General features: G+C 48.0%; 1 protein-coding gene and 1 long non-coding RNA gene across 7 annotated transcripts in view; one reads left to right on the plus strand and one right to left on the minus strand.

Annotated features, from left to right (window-relative positions):
* The window catches only part of LOC144770238 (uncharacterized), a 1,037,372-nt gene that overhangs the window by 907,141 nt on the left and 113,912 nt on the right, over positions 1-16,319 (plus strand). The gene's annotated exons all lie outside the window — the stretch shown is intronic.
* The window catches only part of RNF157 (ring finger protein 157), a 626,725-nt gene that overhangs the window by 460,024 nt on the left and 150,382 nt on the right, over positions 1-16,319 (minus strand). For all 5 annotated transcript variants that reach the window (XM_078654581.1, XM_078654580.1, XM_078654577.1 and 2 more), the window contains exon 3: positions 9,736-9,824. In XM_078654581.1, coding sequence (XP_078510707.1) covers positions 9,736-9,824 — 89 coding nt within the window. The remainder of the gene's footprint in view (positions 1-9,735; positions 9,825-16,319) is intronic.

The raw sequence follows: 16,319 nt of genomic DNA on the forward strand, positions 1-16,319 counted from the left end.
AGTCAGTTGTGTCCAAGCCACAGCGTATAGTGAACTTTGCTGCGTAATTTGGGCCGGGCCATAAACGGTCTTAGGGGCATTTTGGGGTTTTGGAGTACGTTGCCTCTGTCGGTAGCGGGTCGGTGGCGCTCTTGAAGATGGTGGCGCTTTCTCGCTTATTGTATTATTTTCTGACTTTGCCGATCTGGGTGCTGCGCTCCATATTCCGACAGCTCCGCTCTATGCCTTTGGCATTTATCTGGGGGTCGGGCAGACTGTGGGTTGCTATGACTACAATGATACGCCAGAGAGCTGATTGGGGTATGGAAGTGGCAGATTATTTTTTTTTCACAACAACATTTTTTATTTTATTGATCAGGTAAAGCATATAGGCAGTCCTCCACAGTCAGGAAAGCCCTGCCAAAACATCAAAGCATGTATGAGCACGGTGCAAACCCAATCAGAAACAACCTCATCCATCCCCCCCACCACCCACGAACCTCCCCAACTATCCCTCTACCCACCCCTTATCCCTCCCTAACCCAGTGCACGTAATTACAGCCAGCCGCCAACAATCATTTGTATCCAGCAAGAAAACTAGCGTCTCCTCAGGCCTGGAGCCCATCTATCAAATCCACCTCTTCATCAGGTTCCGCTGGAGGATTCAAAGTCAAACCCCTATATTCCGCCCACCTCTTCCATATCTTGAAATGTTTTCGGGGGCATCCTCTTGCCTCGAACACCAGGCGCTCTAGCCCCATATAATAATCCATCCCTGCTTTCCAAACGCTCAGCGGGGGTGCTCGATCACTCTTCCACGCCTGCGCCAAGTCCCGCTTGGCCACCACAAGGCCCAGCAGTAACAGGTGACGCTTGTAGATGTTTCCCCCAACGCCCTCCAGCACATGGAGAAGGACCAGACGATGAGTCTGGGGAAGATCCCACCCCAGTACCTCCGATAGACAGCACCATACACCCCGCCAGAACCGGGTCAGACCAGCACAAGACCACACAGTATGCAGCAGAGTACCCATCTCAGCTCCACATCGCAAACACTCTGGAGACCCAATCAAACCCGCTTTCCACAGTCGCTCTCGCGTATAGTAGGCCCTATGTAGATATTTGAATTGAACCAGTCTTAGGCGCACCGCGATTGCAGTCCCTCGCGGGGACTCCATGCCTCTCTCCAATCGTCTTCATCCAATGGGCCAATATCCCGTTCCCAGGCTTCCATCAACTTAAGTAGGGAGTAGGAGCAATGGGTGACTAGAGTTTGATAAATATGGGATACCCTCTTGTCTCCAAGGTCTCCCATGAAAACCATCGCTTCTAGAGGGCTAAACTCCGGCAGCGACTCCAAACCCACCAAGCTGGGTCCAAGCGCGTGGCGGAGCTGTAGGTATTTAAAAAATTGAGTGTTGGGCATATGGAACTTGTCTTTAAGCTCCTGGAACGATTTGAGGGCTACGCCGGATATGACATCTCCTAGCGAAGAGATCCCAATAGAATCCCATCCGCCGAACCCCAGTAGCGAGGCCAGTGCGGGGAGTCGCCCGTTATTCCACAAAGGAGTCTCCGCTGTCAATCTGCCCCACCAGCCCATGCGACGCAGCACCTGTCGCCATATCGTAAACACCACCTGCGTGGCTCGGGGCAACCGCCGCCGTAGTCTGGCCGAATACAAAATCGTATGCAAGGTGTGAACCCCCATTAGCGAGCGCTCCAAGGCGTAGGCTGGGTCTCCTCTATCTCCATACCACCATTCATTCAGTACTAACAAGTGGGAGGCTTGGAAGTATGACAGCACGTCTGATGTCGCAAGGCCACCACAGTATGTGGACAGGAAACATGTACGCAGCGCCACCCTGGCGGCACCCCCAGCCCACAAGGAGCGTCCCAACACCGAATTAACCTGCCGGAACCACTGGGGTGCGACCGGGTGTGGGTGGTTCTGCAGCTGATACAAAAGGCGTGGGAGCGCAACCATTTTAAAAATCGCAGACCTACCGAAGATAGTAAGAGGCATCCGGGACCACGTTTTAATGTCCGACGGAACTCTTTCCCAGACTGGTACCACATTGCGCTCCCAAGAGATCGTCGGAGACTCGGACAGGAACACTCCGAGGTACAACAAGCCCCTGACTGCCACCTTTAAGGCCGACGACCAGGAACCCGAATACGCCCCATCTCCCAGCACCCACAAGGTGGACTTACGCGGGTTAAGGTACAGACCCGAAACCTCGCCGAATATGCGCATAATTTCCAATACCCGCGGGCCCGATCTATCTAGGTCCGTAAGGAAGAAGAGGACATCGTCCGCATAAAGTGCGATCCTGTCGGTGAGTCCCCCGTCCCACCTGAAGCCCCGTAACTGCGCATCAATTCGCACCCAGGAGGCCAGGGGTTCCATAACTAGCGCAAATAAGTACGGGGACAGCGGGCAGCCCTGGCGGGTCCCACGACCGATTGGAAACCTCCCGGAAACCGCCCCGGAGACCCGCACGGCCGCCGTGATGTCTGTGTACAGCAGCTTAACATATGAGATAAACACAGGACCCAGGTTAAGGCGGGGCAGAAGCGCGAACAAGTAGACCCAGCTCACGGCGTCGAACGCCCTATCTAGATCTGCCAGGAGCAGGGCAGCTCGTTCACCCGTGGCCCCCATCGCATCCACCGCTGTTTGTGCTCGTCTGATGTTGTGGCGCCGCGCCCTATGCGGCATGAAGCCGGCCTGGTCCGGATGAACCAGATCAGCCACGTAGGGGAGAAGCCGGTTCGCCAACGCCTTTGCCAGCAGCTTAGCCTCAATGTTAAGCAACGATATGGGGCGATACGAATCATGTCGAGCAGGCGGCCTACCCGGTTTCTGGAACACCACCACCTCAGCGTGTCGCCAGTCTGCTGGCAACCGACCCAGCCCCCGCGCTGCCTCCAATACAGCCCTGTAGTGGGTCCCCAATTGGAGCTTGAATTTCTTGTAGAATTTGCATGGGAAGCCACTCGGCCCTGCGTCGGCGACGAGCCGCTGCACACCACGCGATGTCCACTCCCCGCAACGTGGGCTTCATAGCTTCCCAGACGACTGTCACCTGAGGTCTCCGCGCCAAGATTCTCCTGCCAATAGTGGGCTATCGCCCCCCTCATATGATGGATATAGTCAGCCTGCTGAAGATGCCATGAGGACATTCGCCACCGAAACGGCTGCCTCCTCTTGTACAATTCAATATCTACGGCCACTGGGGAATGGTCGGACAACCCCCTAGGCAGGATAGCCGCCCTTCGCACTCTGCTCAAATACTCACAGGGCACAAACACACAATCCAGCCGCGAAAAGGAGCCATGCACGGCTGAAACATAGGTGTACTCTCGGGCCGCAGCATGCAAGTGTCGCCAAGCATCAACCCAGCCCATCCCGTCTACCATCGCACACAACCGGGTGGGGGTAGCAACCGTTAGTGTCTCCTGCAGCCTCCGGCGGTCCACACTCGCATCCAGCACATCATTCCAATCTCCTCCCATCACTGCCAGGGACTCCGGGATTTCCACCCACACCGCAACAGCCTTTCAGCCAGGGACCACTGCAATGGGGGAGGGGCATAAACACTCCCAAACACAACACGTTCCATACCCACCGTCCCCTTCACAAAGATATACCGACCCTGCGGGTCCAGCCACTGCCTCTCATGAGTGTAAGCCAACCGTCGATGGACCAAGATGGCGACCCCCCTGGAGCCCCTCGAAAAGCCCGCATGAAAAACCTGCTGATAGCCAAATCGCTGCAGACTAAGTACTTTCGTCCTCATCATATGCGTTTCTTGTAGTAGCAGCACATCTGCCCCTTCCCTCTTCGCCCATCGCAGGACGGCACCCCTCTTAATTTTATCCAACATTCCCCTAACATTCCAGCTCAATATGCGCCCCCGGGGGCCCTGGAGTTAATGCGTCAGCCATGATCACAGGGAACACAAAGCAAGAGCACCCAGCAGCAGGCCTGAATACACAACACCAGTACTAGCATGGTATTAAAAATCACGTGCACATCTCACCAGCCTCCCTCCACCCCCCCACCTGCACCCCCCCCAGAACACCCCCCTTAATTTCCCGTCCCCCATCTCCCGCCCCCCACCCCTATACCTCATAGAACACAGAAGTATCTGTCGCGGCATGGGCGACCTCGGGCCCAAAACAGAGCGCCCAAGACCAACCATACCAAGGGATCCCAACTACCCACTCAACCACGAAGAACCCCCCCCCTTTCCAACACCCACCCACGTAGGAGGCAAATAGCCCCTGTAGACAAGCTCCCCGAACCCCACCCGAGGAAGTGCCAGATTTTGAGTGGTACTATTTAGCAGCGCAGTTGCAGTGGCTCACCCAAGCTGTGGCTCTGGAGTTCCGGGGCCCGGACGGCCCTGTAGGGCGATGGATCCCGCGATATATTTTGTCCTTTATAGTGCTTCGGCAGAAGATGCGTCTTGAACCGCTTACTGCTGAAGAGAGGACGCTGCGGTTGTGCTGGAATCGGATTCACTCACCCGTATGCTCTGGAGATACCGCTGGGTATGTGCACGGCTTTACCACATGGCGGGGACTGGTCGGCGCTGGGAAGATCTGGGAATACAAGTGCTGGGAGACCTCTACGAAAATGAAACTCTGTTGACATTTCAGGCCCTTCAACATAAATATGATTTTCCGCAAGGGGATTATTTGCTGCATTCAGCGCTTCTTTTGGCTATGCAGCGTTATTGGGGGATGGGTCTGTCGGAACCACGGACCTCAATGGTGTGCCAGTATGTGGTAATGGCGGCGGAAACTGTTAGGCCAATACGTGCCTTTACAAGCGCATGCTGACTGAGGCCCTAGAGCCATTGCGCGCGTTGCTGGGGAAGTGGGAACTAGCCATTGGCAGGGAAATCCCAGAAAAAACATGGGCCCAGCTGGTTAGACGAGCCTGGAAGTGTACAAGGAATGCTAGATTTCAATTGGTACAATTCTATGTCCTGTACAGGGCGCATTTGACGCCGGCCAAGCTTAATCAATATTTTAATGCGGCAGCTGCTCAGTGCCCGAGATGTAGCTTGGAGGGAGCCGACTTCCAGCACATGATGTGGGGGTGTACGAGTTTAGGATCATATTGGAAGGATGTGCTGGAACTGCTGTGTAATATAACTGACCGGACATTAGAGCAAGACCTGGGCATATGTTTACTGCACTGGTTCCCGCATACAGCTAAGACGAAAGCGACAAGTACATTTATATACCTGGGCCTTGTATTAGCCAAGAGGGAAATCACAATGCATTGGAAATCAGCGAGGGGGACAGGCGTAGGGAGATGGCAGATGGAATGGCTCAAATGGGCGCAGAGTGAAGGCACACTTAGGCTGCAGCAGGCCCTGAGAAATAATAATGATAAGGCATGGGAGGCGGCAAGGGCATGGGAGGCCTTAGTAACAATATTGCAGGCCCCGGAATCAGAATCAGAGGAGGGTTCAGGCCTAGAGGACTGGCGAGATCAACCTGTCGCTTTGGCACGGGGGGGAATGAACCGGGATACGATCATTGAGACAAATGGTGACCTCTAAAAATAAACGTTATGCCCTGTACTGTATTACTGTTGGATCACATTTACTACTGTATTAGATTCTGATGCACCTCCAAAGTTAATGGACCATGCTCTTGAGGCACACCGGTGGCAGGGGGAGGGATATGGGCAGGGGACACAGTGTGAAGCGGTTGTTGCTAAATTGTATTGTCATTTATCCAATAGATATTGCATTGCTGATCAACTGTGTTGGCTGTTTGAAAATTAATAAAAAAAATGTTTAAAAAAAATGATGAAGTGACGCGCGCCACAAAGTTTGAAAACCTGTCTTTCTCAATTACATCTTCGCAGTGGCGTCACTAGGGTTGGTGTCACCCGGTGCGGGTAACTCATGGTGTCACCCCCTCACGACTTACCGCATGGAAGCACACAGGAACATCCCCAGGGTTCATTCACTAAAACAAATTAAACTGTTGGGCAGGGGAGCATATTGCCTGCACCGGAACTCCCAAGGCATTATGCTAAATGCAGTCCTCAATAGTGTTGATACTCACTGTCTCTCAAGCGTTTGCCACCGAGTGTTGGTATAGCCAGTGCTGGATATTCTTGGACATGTGATTCATGCTTAGTTGGTATTCCTCCAGTTTGGTTGTGCTTGACAGGCTGCTTACCAACAGGAATTTCCTTCACCTCACAGTCAAGCAGTGTGTGCTCGATAAAGGACGTAGGTCAGTGCCAAGCATTTTTATAGTCGGAGGACAATAAGGCTTCATGCACATATTTACTTGGAGCAATGTAACGTATGTGAGATGAGGGACTTCTTTTTGGGTCAATTACCATAGAACACAAAAGATTGGTTTAACGAAAAAGGAGAATATAAAAACGGAATATACAAACAGAAATGGAACGGATAAGTATTAATGGTAAGGATCATAGCCAGGACCACAGGAATTATGGGATTGTGCAGCGTGGCGATTTTCACATAGTTATAGATTTGCCGCATTTGCCACATAATCCATCATCTGCTGCATAATCTGCAGATTTTAACTAAACACAATTGTTTCTAGCTCAAATGGTTCACCAGTTCCTAACAGTGTAGCAGCACGTGTTGCCACGCTGTGGAAGGTCTTTTGCAAAGGTTGGCTAGTCACCTTTCTATTGCTTATTGCTATATTTGGGTATTAAACTGGTACTAATTATGTGCACCCAACAGTCCAGACAGTTTTAACATGTGTAAAAAGTACAAACTAATGAAGAAATACCATTTAAAAATATGCTGCATTAAATCGCATAATTTGCCTTTTTTGCCACATAATTTACTCAACTGTGCTACATAATTTGGCCCTCCCCTGCCGCATAATTCCAGTGGCCCTGATAATAGCTGAGGAAAGTTGTAGCATAAGGCAATAACTTATGTTAAATATAAAGGGTAAATATTTATGTGAAGGCAAGGAATGTACAGGAATCTCATTGTAAATACATCAAATTATATATATGTGAACAAGTAGGAAGAGAGCAGGTAAGTGCTAAGCATCAATGGTTAAAAGTGGTGTTAAAGGAAGTAGTGGGATGGGGGCTCCCGATAAGTAAAAGAAGGCAAATCTGATATTACACGAGATTCCCATCTAAAACATAAAATAATTGTCAACATTTCGAAAAAAAAGGGCCCACGATGAATCTCAATATGATTAAGGAGCCTGAAAAACCAGAAACGAACATAGGATGATAGTGCTTTGTGCGCAGGTAACCTGGAATTTCCGAATTCAACAACTTCTGCGTTATACCACATAAAATGGATTTACTGCAATTGCCGCATAATTCACACTCTGCTGACTTATTGATAGAATAAAAAAATGCTTTTAGCTGGAAAGGATCTATAGATATTAAGGAAAGCGCGACACATAGGGTGGCACGCTGTGGTGGCAGACCCTTTGCAATGGTTAACTTGTCACCTTTTGCGGCTAATTGATGCGCTCATATCTTAAACTGGTAGGAATAAGGTTAAATAATTGTTCAGAGTTCACACACTATCAGTGTGTGCTAAAATAATACTGCAACATAACGTGTCACATAATTGGACTTTATTGTTCCATAATTAAACCAATCCTCCTGCTTAATTTGGCTGCCTATAGCTGCGCAATTCCAGTTGCCCTGTTTCGTGTGGATGCCCTTGTCAAAGTTTGGGACACATGTTTCGATGGAGAAAAGGGCCCTGAGCCTGTCATCACCGCTCCGACACAATTGCCAAAATGCGTTTCAGTTTGAAAGTTTCAGAGGCTGTAATGACCTGACTTGCACTTGCTCCCGATGTTATCCTACAGACATCCTTATTCCACCGTGATATTGTCACACAATTCCTGCCTGTACTTCAGTGCACTACCGTGCCTGGAGTAGCAAAAAGTGACATCATCTACCCATCGTCCCCGCAGAGCAGAGACGAGGCTGCAGAGCTGTGTTACACAGCGTAACCAGATTGGTGACACCCCATCTGATGGTGTCCCCTGGTGCGGTCCGCACCCCCCGCACCCCCCTAGTGACGCCACTGCATCTTCGACACACCAGGAGGAAACCTCAAAAAAGAGAAGGATAGCTCTTCTCTCAGATCAGCGAAGGCTGGTGTGGAAAGAAAGAACTGATGACAACATGCCGAGGTGGCGCCTATATATGCAAAGCGGACGTCACTTCTGTCTCGGCCAACGCAGAGCTGGCCAACGCCACATACCGGAGCGTAGGCACACTGCTCACGAAAAATCTTTTAGATCCAGTCTGACACCTTTGGGAAAGGTAAGGAATCTGGGGCTGGATGTCTCAGATATGTCTGTTCAGGCCTTGAAAAAGTAAAATGTTATCAGGCCGAGCTATTTCTAGCACCTACTAGTTCCATCTGGCCAGTGAACTTGGGCTGGAAAGGAACGGGTGTTCTGTTCATTCAGAATGTGAATGAGCAATAAAGTTGCCATTAAATCTTGCTTTTATCTGGACACATTTGCTTTCTGTTCAAGGAAAGAGGTCAAATGTCAGTTTGTCTTTTTACTAATTGCTGCTTGAAAAATTGAGTTTATTTTTCTCTCTCTTACTAGAGTTAGAGGTTTTTGTCAAGTGAGCTGTCTGAAGATGTAATTTCTTTTTCTCTAACACATAACTTTTGAATAAATAGCCTGCAAATTATTATTACAAATATTTAAAAATGTATTAGGAATTAGGAAAGCAAATGTTTTTGTAATTAAGAAGTGGCATGCAAACAGAGTTGAATAGGAGCAAAACAAACCAGAACGGTAATGTGAACTAGGAAGAAAGTCAGGTACCATGTTTGTGTATCCTATATGTGGCTAGATTTGTATTATATATGGAGAAAAGTGTAGTCTATTAAATCAAACATAAAGAGAGTTTTTGTACAGCAGACATGCTGAACACGCACATTTGAAGGTGCTCTCGTATGTGATAATGAAAAAAATGGTGTGGTGGCTCAATGATTTACAATATTTGCCCATGATCATATCATTTCAAACAAGTTTATGGGTCAAGAGCATTACAAATAGGTCAAGTAAATTATTTAATTCACTAGACCTGCAGGTCTAGTAACATTTGTATGATTTTTCGAGGCCTGTTGTTAATACAGCAGACAGCAGTACTACTTCCCATTCCAGTTACAGAACCCACATACAACTCTTCAATAACAGCTCACTGCCAACCCATCAGGTATGTGCACATTGTTGTGCTGATGCTCCTCTATTACAGAGAAACCACTGCTATGCCCTACTGGGACTCACGAGAAGGCTATGCTGTGCCCCTTGAGCTTGACCTGTGCAGCACACCCTAAATGTCTTATTCCAGAACCTGAAACCAGTTCCGATAGATACCTCAAATATCACAAGCATATCCTATTCTTGTTCAGAAGAAAGATAAGCCACATCTCAGCAAATGCACCTCTGTATGTGTGCTACTTCCTAGAAAAACCATACCTCTTTACTAATGCAGATTATTAGCACTACAAATATCCATATGTAATGTATGCCAATGAACCTCAGTCATTCAGTGATAGAACAATAAAAGAACTGTGCCCTTAAACAGCTTTGCTGATCTATCGCACTCATGACCTGCTAAATGAATAATGAGACTAGCAATGTGGTCTCACTGAAGAGGGATGTAAAAACACAGACATTGCACAAGGAATGGTACAGGACAGTAAAGACAGGATAGAGGGGGCAACTTACTTCACCAGACGAAGCGTGTCCTTCCGTATGTTGATGAGGCTTCTCAGGGTTTTCACTGGCTCCTGTGGTGGGGGAGCTGCATATGGAAACTACAGAAATGTGAAGAAAGGTAGTGTTAATACAATGGAAATCGGCAACAGTGCCCAAACTCAAAACTGTTCCCATGCCTCATTTTGTGGCCTCACTGTATGATTCTGTGCCCTTCCCTCATTTCCTTGGACTTGCGTCCACTGGCAGCTAGGGTCTAGTTACAAGCCCCCTGCATGGCACTCCAAGCTATGGATGAAGCAGTCCTCCCATCATGGCTTTATTTGCCACATTGTGCACTGCAGTACAATACACAGTCCAACTCCTTGTGTGCCATGACTAAAGACACTGTATATGCTATATGTAAGTCACCCCTACGGAAGGCCTTACAGCCCTAAGGCAAAGAGCATTATATAATATGCGAGGGCATATCTGCATGGGCTCCTCATGCCTGTGATGCCTAGTTCCATTGATGGCTGTTGCAAGTGTTCAGACAGCCAATTTGAGACCATGTGCTGGTCACTGGTCATCACGAGTGACCCAACTACATGATGGCTGCACTGAAAGTTATGGTGTTTGGTATGAAACACTTTATCTTTATAAATCCACACTGATTCCAGTGTTGCATTTATTATGGCATGCACCCTGAGGGCACCTTAGAGGTACCTCCTGAAACCTACCAGTCTTTAAGCATGTTGGCTGAGTGGACTCTTCCAGCATGCAACCATGGATTAGTTTCTGACCCCTACTCAGAAGAGCCAATGTTCTCAGAAGTCAGGAACAATGCCTGCTCCAAAGGAAGGTGACCACACCTCCTGTAGCAGGATGGCTAGTGAATTAACATACCAAGGCCAGAGGCTTTAAAGCCTCTGCCGCCTCAGATATGAGACCTCAGCTTCTCCCAGAACTGGAGAATGCCATCCCATGCCCTGGGGTCCATTTGGCACCAGAGCAGGCAGGAAAGTTAGCTAGTCAGTAGGCGCGTTGCACTCTCAAGCTAGGTGGACCACCTGAAGTGGACACTCTAAGAAGGGTTTCACCTACTTGTTTTTGGTGAAGGTAGGAATTCTGGGTCCGGTTTATGTCCACTCTCCCCAGGAAGTGGGCATATAGGGGGCATGGTCACCCCCAATTTGCTACTACCTTACACTAAACTTAACGTCCCTAAATTCAGTATTTGGTTGGCCCCCTGACACCAGGAACTCAGATTAGTCTATCTGGGAACAGAAGAAGGACAAAGAAGAGCCAACAACGCAATAACTGTAGCCCAGCACCGAAATTGATGCCAAACCCTGCCTAACTGTTGCTCTCTCGACAATTGCAAGAAATGACTCATCCTGCCACTTAACAGCCTCCTCAAACCCATGGAGGACTGTCCAGTACTTTGCCAAGCAAGTAGCATCTCCATTGAGGTGAAGGGGCCACTTCCCTGCATTTGCGGGCACTGACCGCATCGACCTGGTTCATTGTTTTGCTGACCACTAGGTCCACCAAGGGAGCAACTCGCCTGGAGGAGGCCATCAAGAGCCCAGGAAGTCAGCCCCATTGCTTCCCCAAGTATTGAGATTCTGAGCCTTTCCGGAGGCTCCCTGCATGAATGCACAGGGTACTAGAGTCCTTGCACACACCAACACTTGTTTTGTGTCCATCCCAGACACCACAAGAGTCAACACTGACTTGCCGACAAAGGACGTCAGGATCTTAAAGGTCTTCATCGAGAGTGGCTCTGCAGTCTGGCCCCCTCCCTCTCTCTTCAGGTCATCAAAACCAAATGAGAGCCGCTGACTCGAGCGGCCCACCAGACAACACACTTCTGTACCAGAGCCCCCCAGCCCTGGTCTACGTAAACCGACTATCTTCATGCTACAAAGACCCTCAGATGCCAAGCCCCCTCTGTGGAGTCTGTTGGGCTGGTTCCCCAGTCCCCACTTGCAGCCTTTGTTTTTGCAGGTACTTCTTCATTGACTCTACCGCGTATCGCTCAGGGTTACTAACGTGACCAGCACCTCTTCACATAGATACACCAGGGCTGGTAGTTCAGAGCTGCTGGTGGTTTCTTGGACTTTGGCACCTATGCCCCTTAAGTCCAGGAGAATAGAGGTTCAAAGAGAATATCGCTGGAGACCCTGACTGGGAACCCCTATGATGGAGGAATAGCTGTAGCCAACCTAAAATTGTATGACTGGGCAGTGCAATTCCCGGTGGTGAATTACTGGGCCTTCGCGGACCAGCAGGAGCCGGCACGGAGTAGACCAGTGTGCCCATCTAGACAGTATGGCAATGCCCGTTCAGCCCAACATACACCGTAGTTGAGAATACTGAAACAAGCTAAGCGGTTGCTGGGTTGGGAGGTGAAAGTTACACTGGAAACCCTTCTGTGGGATACCAATAGTCTAGCAGACTTAAAAGAGTTAAAAAGACAATGGGACATGTTGGCTATATCTAAACTGGGAGACTTATGGACACGCAGGGACTTCTCCCTTTTGAAGAGCTTCAGAAACAATAGCAATTGGCAGAGTGCCAGTGATATAGGTATGCACAGGTGAATCATGCCCTGGGAAAGTATGGGATAAGCTGTAGAGGCAGAATTTTCCTGGAGTATAGGATATTGGCAGCTCCCTTACACAGACATGCAATATGAGAGATCTACAGAACACTTGCGAGTGCTAATCCAGCCCCCTTCCCGGACACACTGAAGAAGAAATGGGAACAAGACTGGGGGTACTGGAAGATGACAAGATGACTTATGGGGAGAAGCCTGTCCACACCCTAAAGAATTTGCAATTAGGGCAAGGTTTCGAGTTGTGCAAATTAAAATTCTGCTTTGAGCATTCTTCAGATGACTAGACTCTATAGTGTATGCGTAGGACAGCCAAGTATTGCCTGAGAGGCTGTGGCAAGAGTGGCACACTGCGTCATACCGTATGGGGCTGTCCCCGATTTCATCCTTTCTGGACTGGGGTGAGCCGCAGACTAGAGGAGGAGGACATACGACTTGGCCCATCGCTGGCTGTATTGGGCATATAGGGGAGACAAGATACTGCCTAGGCACTCCCTACTTCTGTGCAACATGGCACTAATGGTGGCTAGGAGGGACATTATTATTAGATTGTGGGACAGCTGAGAAGTTCCGGGGTGGAACAATGAACAGCTCACATGGACTGGTGCATGCTGGCAGAACAGTATGTTTATTACAAGGCACTGGACTATCTTTACAAACCTGAGAAGGTGTGGGGTCCATGGGGAGACTTTTGAAACATGGGATAAGCCCCCTTTATGGCAAGATGACCCGAGATAGCTAAATTAAGTTTGGGGTTTTGTTTGATGGGAGAAACTGTGAATGAAAAGGGGAGAAAGGGCACTTAATGTGCCTTTACGTCCTGATATGCAGAGGGGTCTTCAGTGGCCGTAGAGTTTATAATATGGGGAACAAACATATGTGCGGTGTGCTTCAAAGTATCAGACTGTTTTCATGCATTGCCCTTTTTCACTGACAACATACTAATAAAAAGAGTTTAAAAATATATAAATAATCCAGTACACAACAATAAAAACAGGTACTGGCAAAGCTAACAGATCGGAATTGGCCTGCATCTTTTTGGCTTTGTCAATGCTTTTTTGTTTGTCATGGTTCTATAAAACTTCGTTGGGGAAGCTGCAGGCCCTCATCCATCTAAACACAAAAAAAAACATTGGTTAGATGCAAAAATATTTCTGAGTCTAATAAAGCACATTGCCATAGCAGTGCCTGGCAATTAAAGAAACTACTGTGGTGTGGATGTGCTTCCTGTGAAATAACAGAACGCCATCACTTCCGAAAGAGTCAGCCAATGGGTGAAACGGGTTGACTCACTCACTGCCCCATGCTGTAGACGGAGGCGGGCGGAGGAAAAGCGTGAATGATAATAACAGGCCAATGGAAGAGAAACGTTTTTTCTGCTGCCAGAAAAACGTATGTCAGAATCGGTAGCTTAAGAAAATGGTTGCTTTCTTTCCCATAGTAGCAAGGTACTTTTTTAGGCCAGTGCCGTAAAGCAGCTGCATACAGTGGCTTTAATAGAGCACCGGCCTGAGTGCACGCTTTGACCGTGCAGTGACCCTAACACACGCCTACCAGTCCGAGGACCTTAACCTGTAGACCTCCTTACAGGGGCCGAAGCGTCAACACATAGGACCCAGGTGTTAACTCAAGCGACTCTCTGCTGCTAGCCGACCTGGCCAGTGCATCGCCTGTCCGGAAATCGGAAAGTTCATTATTTTAAGCACTTCCCTTGGACCTACTGACTGTTGAGTTAACGAAATGTTTTATCTCCATTTCACTATTTGCTGTTTTTGATAAGTAACCGTTTTTGATCCAATATCAATGTATCTTTTATTCTGATTGCGCTCATAATTTTCCAGTAGCATTTTAGTCCCTATATTTTTATATCTCTCTTTATATGGACCATACGTTCTTTATCTCTCGACTAAAGGACATTGGTATGGTTGATTCCACCTCTATCCTGCCAGCGGCTTCTTCACACAGATTAAAGCCTATCCCCATCAGACAATGATAGCACCCGACAAACACAGCTTTGCAAAGGTTTCCTGCCTTTCATCTGCTCTACAGACACCGAATTACAAATGCAGTGCTTGCATAACAGGGATGAGAAAAGTAAGTCTGTACATCTAATCCCACCGCATCGGGTTATATGAAAGTTCGCTTAATTAATGCATCTGCTGAAAAGGGGGGGGGGGGATGAAGGGGGCCGGGGGAACCAGTGAAGCCAGCAGATCAGCAGCCGGAATCTTTCTTTCTGGATAGACGTATCCTCCTATCGTTCTTAGATCGGTAAAACGAAACCACCTACTTTGTACAGTGCTACAAATTGAAAACTGTGGCAGCAAGCGCTATACCGAAATACATTCTTCTTGAGTGGTACCTGAAAGAAGAATTTGAACTGCCATTACAAAATGCTAGGACACCGTGATTGTAACTGTATCCTCTGCGCTCAACACGTCATGCAGTAATCTCATCCTCCTCCTGAGCGCCTGGGAACATTATGGATACACACTAATGCAGGTACAGTTCTTCTCAGGGAAGCTTAAATAACCATCCGGATTTTAAATCACTGCTAGTACACAACGAGATTTCCTCTCTACCCAGGTCCATTATCTGGAGTTCTGCTCCTACAGGTTAGCATTGCCACACTACTCTTGGTCTGCCAGTGAAGCTCAGGCTGAGGGAGCCCTCAGCCACTTTAGCTTCCATAGAATGATGCATCTTCTTATTGAACATATCCATCACAATCAGAAACAAATGTATCTGTGTTGGACCCATGACAGGGGAAAGGGGAAAGGCGGAAGGCGGTTGGAGGTACGACTACGGTGCCTATAATGGGCCACATGGCAGATCCACAGGAATAGGGAAAGAAGATGTGGTTAGAGTTGCTTCAAGCTTAGGGATAGATTCATCAAGTAAATGTCTAACCTTAACAATAATGTAGGTACCAGTCCTTCTTAGCCACATCAAATCAAGGTCTGAATAAATAAGGTGTCTTGCACTCAACATTGCAAAATCACCAATGAAAGGATATGGAGGGCTGAAAGTAAGGCCTGGACAGGAGGTTTTCCCTTCTTGCTACTGCCGCTAACCTTGCAAAACAGAACCCGATATTTTGATATAACACAGCTTTTCGGAGTTCTCTTACTCAAAGGTTTTCTTCAGGGAGGAACCAGGGGTGAAGTGTCTGCCTCCTATAGGAACTAGACATCTTTCATTAATGTGGATGGGAGAACAGATCAATGCAGCAATGTGTCCCGTATAGGATCCAGGTGACTTGTCAGACTGTGGTTGAGGACAGGGAGCTGGTACCACTGTAGGCTCCATTCTTCCCCCTCCTCACATTTTGACAAGTAGTGTGTAACCTCTGATTTCCAGAATGTTCTAGGGATGCAGAGTAGATTTTTAATATGTGGAACTGAGTCGAAAATCTAAGTGTGTTCCATTTGAATTTATTGCAGGAGTTTCAGGGTTTTGGCGAGTGAGAGACTATCTCGGTGGTAGTCAGTGGAGTGTCATCAGTGTGAGGAGTTTTGGGTCCCATTCCGGGTAACTCTGAAATCTGCTGTTTAGGTCCAGCAGTGCTGAATACCCTTTTAGAAACCAGTGTTTCCACAACAGTGAGAAGAAGCTTACCCAAGCGTGATCCGAAGGCAAAAGAGACTATCCGGCGAGGGTGTAAAGAATGAACTACGTGAAGGTGTGTCATCACAAAAAATACCTCAACCAAGAAACACCAGTAAAGAAAAATACCTATAACGAGCCCCTAGCAACTAAAATTCCAATTAACATTACTTTGTGCAACAACGAAACTGCTACAACGAAGTCCTTTTTAACAAAAAATGACTATCTACATTCATTCATTTAAAAGCAATGTATTACTGTACTTTCTTCCCCTCAGCTTTAACCCTCACCTTAAATCTAACTCTGACCCCTCAAATTACTCTAAATCCAACTCTTATTTGCACGTGTTACATAAAATATCAACAAAGAGCCCACATAGCTGATCAGAATC

This window comes from Lissotriton helveticus, chromosome 7 (genome assembly GCF_964261635.1).
Source record: "Lissotriton helveticus chromosome 7, aLisHel1.1, whole genome shotgun sequence".
NCBI lineage: Eukaryota > Metazoa > Chordata > Amphibia > Caudata > Salamandridae > Lissotriton > Lissotriton helveticus.